The sequence below is a fragment of the Pteropus alecto genome, unplaced genomic scaffold (genome assembly GCF_000325575.1).
Source record: "Pteropus alecto unplaced genomic scaffold, ASM32557v1 scaffold86, whole genome shotgun sequence".
Lineage (NCBI taxonomy): Eukaryota > Metazoa > Chordata > Mammalia > Chiroptera > Pteropodidae > Pteropus > Pteropus alecto.
The window spans coordinates 30214327-30224363 of record NW_006442109.1 but is presented as its reverse complement, the minus strand read 5'-3'; the positions used below and the strand labels follow the sequence as shown (position 1 = coordinate 30224363).

Below are 10037 nucleotides of genomic sequence, written 5' to 3'. Positions count from 1 at the left end.
TCCCACTTTCTTCTTCCTTAGAAATTGCTCTACCCCGCAAGGAGAGGCAACCTTCATTCTCAGGTCGCACACACCCGAGAATGAAGAGCAGCAGAGCATTGCGCTCAGAGGTAGACTGATTCTAGGGAGATGCGTCAGAAACCGGAGCGCTTGGGATTCAGTCCCCCAGGCCGAATCATGTAAAGGTTGTCTTTCTAGGTAGAGAAGAGATAATAGAATTTGTAGAGCCTTGAGTCCTCTGATCCGAGAGACCCAATACTTCGGCCCACAACCCCAGCAGATTTCTGTGCAAAAACCTTTTCAGATGAATGCATACATTGTCCTCTAACAATGCAAACGTGACAGCTGCCTATTCAATACTCGTTCCGCCTCCGTTTAGAGCAGTTCGTGCCACAGAGGCATCTTCTGCGCTATAGTTATGCAACCTCACTCGCAGCGGGAGTTATTTCCTGTGCTTCTGGCTGCGCCAGATTCATGGAACACGCCTACCCCGGGCTTCAATGGAAGTCGTTCTCCATTAACAACCACTTTAGCTTTCGGAGATGAATGCCCTGCACAGCATACTCCTTGCGCAGTAATAATCCAAGGTATTAACACTCTTTTTCTCTGTCTCTAACACACACACACACACACACACACACACACACACACACACACACACACACACACAATTCCGCTGTGCATGCAGCTAGGAGACTGCAGCAATGCAACCAGAGGGACAGCAGGCGGAGCTCTCTTTGTACAGTCCCTCTTCTAACCCCCACTAACTAATGAACCCATGCCAGTTCCATTCTTTGCTCTGCAGGAACATGCACACACACGCGCGCGCCCGCGCGCACACGCGCACACACACACACACACACACACACACCACGGCAGAACAGAGTAGCCTCCAATTTCCTCCTTGAGCACAGTATCATTCTAGTCTCCTCGTTCAAACCACCGGGATATTCCAAAACGAGTAACCGGGAGTACCGCGCCGCAACAATGCAACCTCCCAAGCAGCTCCCTGTGCAGCTCACACCCCCGCCCCCTTTCGCAGCGTGCCAAGAGTTTGGAGCGCGCGCACGCACACCGAGCACGGAGCCTAGCGTATCCCTCCGCCTCCCTCCTCCCTCTCCCCTCTCAGTGGCTCGACAACGATTTGGGAAATGAAGGGAGGAGGGAACTACTTTCCTGAAACTTGCTATGCTGCACACGACTTCGAGTTGCAGTGATTCGCCCCGGGGCCGCTGCTTTTGGTCCTCCTACCCACCCGCCCTCACAGCTCGGGCACCCCGCTCGGCAACCCCACCCCGTGCTCGCTTCGGCCCCCGGGGGAAGTCGGCGGCCAGGAGAAGTCGCCAGGGACTACTTCGCCTCCTTCTCCCGCGGGCGCCCCTGGTTCGGGCAGCGGCGGCGGCGGAAGGAGCGGGCGGCGTGAGCGCTTCCGCCGCCCCCCTCGCAGCTCCCCTCTGGCGGGCGTGAGTAGGTGAGGAGCTGGCCCGCTGAGCTGCTGGTGGGCACCGGCTGGCGGGCGACCTGCGGTCGCAGTCCTCGCTCTCAAGCCGCTTCTTGGGACCCTGTCCCCCGGGCGCGCCTGCTCCCAGTCTGCCCGGGTGGGGGCGATCAGCTCGCCTGCCTCCGCCTCACACGCTCCCCGCCGTCCCCTCCTCCCTCTTCTGGAGTCGTCCCGGCAGGAGCGTGTCTGGAGGAATCTGCCGCCGCAAGGCCCCTCGCCGGTTCTGCTCGTTCCTGAGGACTGTCCCAGTCGCCGCCGAGGGCTGAGCGGACAGCCGGCCGCCAGGCGGGAGATGGTGGGGTGGGCTCCCGCAGGACCGTGCCGCCGCTGCCTGGAGCCTGGGCTCGGCTCCCCCCTGTCGGCCCCCACCCAGGGGAGCTCTGCTTCCTCCTCGCCGCATCCCTGAGGGAAGCGCCGCCTCTGCTCCCGGGTTCTCCGCCCGCCCGCTCCTTCTTGGCCGGACCCCGCCGCACTCCACCCCAGTGGCCGGAGGAGCAGCTCTCCAGTCATCCTTCGCAGCCCCCCTTCCTTTTTCCCTCTCCACCCACCGTCCCCGGCCTCCTCGGATCCTTTGGCTGGGCGCTGAAGCGGGGGAAGAGGCTGGGGTCGCCACGGCGGAGGTTGTTGCCGCCACCCCCCTGCGGGGGTGGCCGGAGTTCCCGGCTGGGGGGGCACCGTTCCGGGTGAGACATCCACCATGGTGAGGCCCCTGAGCCGCTGCCCCCGCGCCCCCCCGGCCGCCGCTGCCTCCTGCCCCTCGGTGCTGCTGCTGCCGCTCCTCCGCCTGCTGTTGCTCCTCCATCTCCAGATCGGATCACGGTGAGGGAAAGATGAGCGAGGAGACGGCGACTTCTGACAACGAGTAAGAGCTTCACTGATCTTGATTACGCCCCCCCCCCCACTTCCTCCGCTGTCCCCCAGACCCCTCCGAGACTTGGGTGCCGGAAGCCTTGCAACCTGGGAGAGAGTTCGGTGCATCCTGTCCTGCCGATAACATTTGATTTCTTTAGCCATTTTATTTAATGGCAGCACCCTACTCTGTCTCTCCCGGTCCCCACCTTTAGTTGCTTTATTCTGGGGAAGGGTATTGAGTGTTGGGGTTGAATGGCAGTTTTATGTTCAGGAGATGGAGTATTGTGGATGGATGGAGGCGGGGTAGAAATTACCCCTTTGCCTAGAAGACCTTTGGCCTGTCCTTTTTTACTTTAGCATGCCAATCAGCATACCCTGAATATCCATCCTGCTTCCTTTATAGCTTTTTTCACTTGGAAACTGATGTGTGGGAGCACCTCCTGCAGCAAACTGCTCTTGAATCTTAATTCGATGAGTCAGTGACTCTTAAATACCGTTTTAGCTTCCATCCCCCTCCCCTCCTTTTTTAAACTTATGACCTGTAAGATTCTTGTAAAAAATGGGGCTAGGAAAACATTTTTAGAATTTAATAGGATAAAGATACATGGAGTGTGGGAGACGGTGAACTACTATATTTTACCTTTGCGAACATTGGACATGTCTTTATCAGGAGCATAGAAGAATTTTGAATGCTAATTCTGATACTTCAGCTATATTAAAATACAGCATTTATGCTGATTTAACAGTATTTACATTTCCGAACATGTTGATGACTTCGTTGATTAACTTCTAGACTATCCCGGTTAAAGTTTTTATTTTGGCTGTCCTTATGCTTTCCAGACGAAATACTTTGCCTTTTAAGTATTTTTGAATGTAACAGCTGCCTGGAGGAATGATGGTGCGGTAACAGTTTTTTATTGAGACGGGATTTAACTCCATGCAGAATATTAGCTTCCGTTTTCTTGTAATTCAGTTCAAATTTTGTTTATCTTAGGAGGGTTGGAAAGAGTTAAGTGAGGGCTAGTCCTAGGATGCGTTCCTTTAAATAAAATGCATTCCTCGAGTCAGAATTTTTTGAGAGAACTTTAAAGTCTATTACTTAGGCCTGTTTAACATAAAATAGCTTGAGAAATGCCAAGCAGTGTTTCTCCTTCTCCCCTCCCCCCCAACACACTCCTCTGATGAGCGGCTGTGGGAGAAGGTAGATTGCTGCAGTGTCAGTGCAGCCTAGAAGCAGAAGTGGCCGCCATGTTCTCTCCCTTTTTGTGAATCGCCCTCATTTGCATAGCACACTCTTCATTCATAAAAAAATAATTAAACATCCATCACCTTGGACATCTTAAAAGGATTTTCCAAGGAAAATATTCGAAGCTTTATCGTCGGTCTTCGTGTAGATTTTTGAGTTCAGGAAGTAAGGAGAATTCGAAGTTACAGGTTAAATTCAAAAACATACGCACACACAAACAACTACCCCTGTTCTCAGAATGTTGACACAGTTATGTGGGAAATATCAGTTCGGGGAGGTGCTGGGATCACGTGATCGTCTCCATTCATAAAATACCTGGCTGTCCATTCACAGTGCAGTACACTGTCTCACTGCCTTCCGTAGATTAGACCTACTTTGAAAGAGATCAAGAAGTACTGTATCTCTGATAACGCTTAGTTAGGAGAAAAACTGCTAAAATTATGAACGGAATGACGATAATTTTTACTAGTATCTTTTAAGAAAGCTTGGATCAAAACGTCAAGTTCTATTCTAGGGGTGAGAAAATACCACATTTGAAATAAAATGCTGAATACCTTCTTGTTGGATGCAGCTAATAGAAAAACGAAGGAATGTGAATTGACTTCTATGAAATATTGTTTCTAAATGGGCACTTTTTGTAATACTCGCCATAGGCATATTGAGAATGCAAGTTTTTGATGTGAAGTCAGTGCATCTGTTACACGAAAAATGAGTAAATATTTTCAATGATTGAATCCCAAACATGTTGTTTGAAATACCAAATGGGATTTTTTACTGAGAGGATAGCTTTTAAAAAAAAAATTTTTTTTTTTTAATGTACTTAGTATGGGACAACTTGGAAATTGCCTCACTTACCTAGACTTTTAGGATTCTTTTTTCACAAATTTATCTCACTTTATTATTAATAAGTTACTCCCAAGGAGCTTTGTTATGTTAGTTTTTGTAGGACAAGAATGAGTTTTAGCATATAATATTTTGCCGTTAGATGTTAACTCTTCATGGGGACAAACTCTTGGGGTTTTACTTTAAGAATTTTTTATGTTAGAGAGTGATGTTTATCTGGTAATCATTTTTATTAGGGCCAATATTGTGCCTTAACTAAACCAAAAAGAGTGAACTTCTTTGGAACGTAACTTTTTTTCTGATAATTTATATTTCTCATCTTTATAATGTTTTAAAATGGCAATTTATTATTTATATACATTATGAAGAAACAAAAGAGATATAGCAGATGCCCTTTTAGCATAGTTTAAAACTGCCCTGTAATGTGGATTTTATTTGTAAAATCCTTCCATATATTTTTTTCTTTTTCTTTTCTCTTTTTTTTAAAGCCACAATCAATAGGAATTTAATTGCAGTAGAGACTGTTTTTAGCACTCAAGTGTTTTTCCACCCGATTTCAACCTTTAAAAAAAAGCGAAAATCACTACTATCTTGAGAAACCTTAATCTTTTCTAGCCATTGTGGTAAAGTCCGGTAAAGCTTTTAGAGGCCTCATTTTGAAATCCTGTAGTAGTGCTCTATTATTTGAAATAAGAGTTCTGTGTAGAGAGATGGAAAGCTCCCAGAGGTTAATTGTGAGTATATAGTTAATCGGGAATTATTGAAGGACCTGTTATGTGTAAGACTTTGTCTTATGCAATGTCAGACTTGGGGAAGTATTGGTAAAAGTGGGATTTTCTTCTCTAACCTTCAGTAGGAATTAGAACTGAATTAAAAGTGCCAGTTTAAAAAAATAATTTCCTCCATGCAAGAATAATAATTTATTTCAAGTAATGTACAAAATGGTCTTTTAAGTGAATAATAATAATTTATTTGCATTTGTACTAAGATAATATCTCAACATTTGATATATAATCAAACCTTTATTTTCCTATGATGTTGATGAATCATACTCATTTATTGAATTTTTACTATGTCCCAAGCACTATGATAAATGCTTTACACATGTATTACATAATTTATGTATATGCATGTATTCTCGACAGAATGGAATTACATAGTAGAGTCTAACATAGCTAATATATTGTGAGTATTTTTCTGTCGTGAAGTATTTTCTAGAACATAATTTTTAATGGCTACATTATATTCAACATAACATGCATTAATTTTAATCATTCTACCACTGTTGGATATATCTATTATTTCTGAGCAGTGCTGCATTTGATCCTGAGTTCTGTCTTTAACCAAATCTATTACTTTTTCCTTGAGATTGTCTTGGAATGGAATTAAAAGAAATGCAAACTTTAAGTTATTTTATTCTTTCTGCCAGATTGCTCTCTAGAAAAGGAAAACTCAGTGTATGAGAGTACTTATACCTTGAAATATCTAATTCTGTTTGAAAAAATTTTTGCCAATTTTGAAGGTGGAAATGAGATCTTTTGCCTATTTTTAAAATGTGCTGGATGGTAAATGAAATTGTTTTTTTTAAATAACAAAAAATTTTCAGGTTGTTTTTGGGCAACTGCTGGACTGTTTTAAAATACTATATTATAAATAGAATTAATGTGATCATATGAAAGGCATTTGCAGATAATTTATTTAACTTTTACCAACCTTTATGCAGTGTGGTATAGTGTAAAGAACATTGGACTTAGAATTGGGAGATGCCTTACTATCCTACCTGTCATTAATTTATTCTGTGATTCTAGGCAAGTGACAGCCTCTGTGAGCCCCATTTTGCTCATTTGTAAATGACAGTATTTGAACTAAGCATTGTATGGGCCCTTCCTGTGCTAAATGACCATAAAGTAATATGATAGGCGCATTGCAAGTCTCTAGACTTGTAACATACGTATTTTTTAATTGATTAATTTTATTATGTTGTTTTTGACATAGAGAATCTAGTAGGATGCTAAAGTAAAAGCATGAGTTTTGAAGAACTCAAAAAGTTTGGAAACAATTGGTATGTTTATAATCTTTTAAGATTTTCCTATTTTGAGCGTAATAGCCATTTGTCTTCGATAACATATATATGCATCACAGATGGAGAACTTTGTACTGGCTCTTTTTAAGCCTCTTTTTAAGGTTATTGGGTTTGAACACCAACTTGAGTAGTTGTAAGAGGAGTACTTACACTAACAAGATACCAAGACTCATGCTTTAATTGGCCAAAATGTGCCAAAACCGTAAGTCTTTTCATTTGGTTATTCATAGAAATCATGTCCTAACACTGAAGGATAATTGTATATTTATTTAGTTTAAGAAATTAACACATGATATTTTCATTCTTTAGTATTTAGATTTAGTTTGCTATTTATGACAAAGTTTGTGTCATAGTAGCATCTCATTTTATAGTCCAGAACCAAAGTCATTAAAAACTCCTAAGATGTTCATTTTGTGGCACTCAGAATGGTTTGAAATGAAAAAAGAAAATCAATTGATTTTTTTTTTTTTGTTACTATCGTTGTTTAAACATAGTTCATTACTTTCGTTAAAACAGTTCATTAGTGATGGACCTTAGACTAAGGTGTTAAAAATTGCTTTAGACATAGAGTTTTCAGAATTAAGATCGTTTTTACTAATTTTTAACTGAAACTTGTCTACATTCATAATTGAAGGAAACACCAAAAAACCATAGCAGAATTAGAACTACTTGTGATAGCAATCGTGTTAGTTTCCTAGGGCTGCCTTAAAGTACTACAAACTAAATGGTTTAAAACAACAGAAATTATTGTCTCACAAGTCTGGAGGTGAGAAGTCTCAAATCAAGGTGTTGACAGGGCCGTGCTCCCTCGGGTATCAGTAGGGGAATCCTTTGCCTTCCTTGCTTCTGGGGGTTGATAGCAACTTTGGCATTCCTTGGCTTGCATCCACCTAATTCCCTTCTCTGCCTTCATCATCACATGGCATTCTTTATGTGTCTTCACATGGTCATCTTATAAGGACACCAGTTGTATTGGATTAGGAGCCCACCCCACTCCAGTATGACTTCCTCTTAACTAATTGCATCTGTAAATGACCCTATTTCTAAATAAGGTCACTTTCTGAAGTACAAGGGGTTTGGACTTCATCATCATCATCGTCATCATGATTATCTTCATTATTATTATTATCGTTGGCAGGATATAATACAACCCGTAACACCCATAGAAATCAGATTTTTTTTTCTTATAGTACAGTTACAGTTCGGTGGTTATAGATATCTAAAATAGCACTTATAGCCATCACTAGTTTGAAGTTATAGTTATCAAATCTTTGCTAGAACTTATTTTAATGTTAATAAAGAAGCACATATATTTAACATATTCTGTATTACTATTTCAAAATTAAAATACTTTTGTAATTATTTTAATAAAATTGATTTCTTTTGTAATTCCATGTATTTTGTTTTAACTCTTTAATATTGTTCTGAGAAGAGGCCGTACGCTTCATCAGACTGCCAAAGAGGTCCATGGCACAAAAGGTTAAAATCTCCTGCTATAGACTGAAGCCCAGAAGGCTGAACCCAAAGATGGAGATATAAAATAGGAAAAGAAACATGAAGGATAAGATGAACAAATCTAACATATGACTAACATTTCCAAAAAAAGAGATAATGAAGAGGAACTATTAAGAGATAATGGCTGAGAATTTTCAAGTAGCAAATCCAACCCAACGCAGTGAACTAAACATAGGACAAAGCCTCACAGTTAAACTGGGTTTGTCTTGAGATTGCAAGAATGCATCAACATGAGAAAATCCATGTAGTTTATCATATTTGAAGATTAAGGGAGAGAAATGATACAATCTTAATAAATGCCAGAAATGCAATATTAACATTTAATCTCTGCCTGTAGTAAATGTTCATAATTTATATTTGTAATGCAAATTTCATAAATATAAATTTATAGTATTTCCACATTTAGAGTGCAAAGAATAAGCTTTAGTAAATTCAAGAGTAATTGAAAATTAAATTTTAATCTGATCAATGTTATAATTTTCTAAATTTTATCTGTGTAACAGGGATTATAAGTTAGATGAAGGCTATTATGGCTTGGAATGTAGAAAGTAATTGTTTTCCTGGTAGTATTTAATGATACTTTTGCGTGTGATAAGAGACATCCTGTTTGTTTATTCACATTTCGAGATCATTTTTGCCAAGACACAGTAATTGTTAATGACTTCTATTAGTGTCATATGATAGGATTACCAAACATTTAGATGAAATTTAGTGAATCATGACTTCTGAGGCCACTTTTTAAAGTTAACTTTCACCGCATCACAATGTTTTAGTAACTTTGGCATAAAGTCACCAAACCTTTTTTTTTTTTTATCGTTTATTATAAATTACATTGATATTTTGAGATCGAAATTAGGGTTCATTTCTGGGCTTGCTCCCTTTATAATATGTGAAAACATTTCAGAATTTTAGTGGCTGAATCATATATATGAATTTCTTACAGTTTTTTGGGACAGATATCATTAGTAACTTTTTCTTTGAGAATTTCAGTTCAGTAACATTTGAGTGCCTACTAGGCACTGGACTTTTCCTCAGCCCTGGAGATACAAAGATAAGTAGAGCCTGATAACTGCTTTCACTATCCAGCAAGAGAACCAGATCCCTCTGAAATGTGATGAGTACTCTGCTTATGAAGTTCTTTAAGGCTCAAGGAGATAGTGATTCAATGTGGGTGTGGATGCCAGGGTATGAGTTACGTGTGAAGGAAGTCTTCAGAAAAGTCTTGGCAATTTAGGAATCAACCAGAGAAGTGGGGAATAGAAAGGGAAAGGATATTCCAAGAAAGGGGGAGGGGGCCATAGAAACAAGCATAAAAAGAGAAAAGGAAAGTGAAGAAAAGCAATAACTTTTTGTATACACTTGTTTGGAGGAGTAGTGGAGAGATAATAAAAGTGTCAGTGAGCCAGATTGTAAGCAGTCTAGATTTGTGCTTTACTGTGTATCAGCAACCTTGTGGTAAAGGTTGATGGCTAGGCTTTGGAGCATGAGACTCTCAAGATGGATGTGACAGAAGCTCCTGAAAACGTTTTTTTCAAAAGTTTTTTCTAAAAAGTAGAGGAAAATTTATATAATTGGTCAGTAATAACATTAATTTCGAACAGAATTCTCATTAATTTTTCAGTTAAAGCAGTAAGCATCCAAAGAAAATTTGTTCTTAGGGCTAACGTCCCTCACTTTTCACCATAACTCTTGAGTAGCAGCTTAACTCTTTATCATGTAGGCAGTAGAGACCATTTTTAGTGAGGGAGTGATGTCAAATTTGTGTAGAAAGCTGAATACTAGGGCTTGTTTGGATAATTGATTCAAAGGAAAAGAAAATGAACTTCAGTTGATGAGGATGTAATAATTATGGTAAAAAAAACAGCTGGAAATAGTGCATTTGGAATTATTGAGGATGAATTTGTAGGGCAGTTGAGATTTACAATTAGTGTGATTACATGACTGGATATGAAGGAAAGAGTAGGAAGAGTGTGGGATGACTTCAACATTTTAAATTT

At 40.7% G+C, this 10037-nt stretch overlaps 1 protein-coding gene across 1 annotated transcript in view; it reads left to right on the top strand.

Annotated features, from left to right (window-relative positions):
* The first annotated feature begins 1133 nt into the window (after window positions 1–1133).
* The window catches only part of SPRED1 (sprouty related EVH1 domain containing 1), a 102465-nt gene continuing 93561 nt past the window's right edge, over window positions 1134–10037 (top strand). Inside the window, exon 1 of the mRNA XM_006920510.3 lies at window positions 1134–2363. Coding sequence (XP_006920572.1) covers window positions 2332–2363 — 32 coding nt within the window. The 5' untranslated portion in view covers window positions 1134–2331. The remainder of the gene's footprint in view (window positions 2364–10037) is intronic.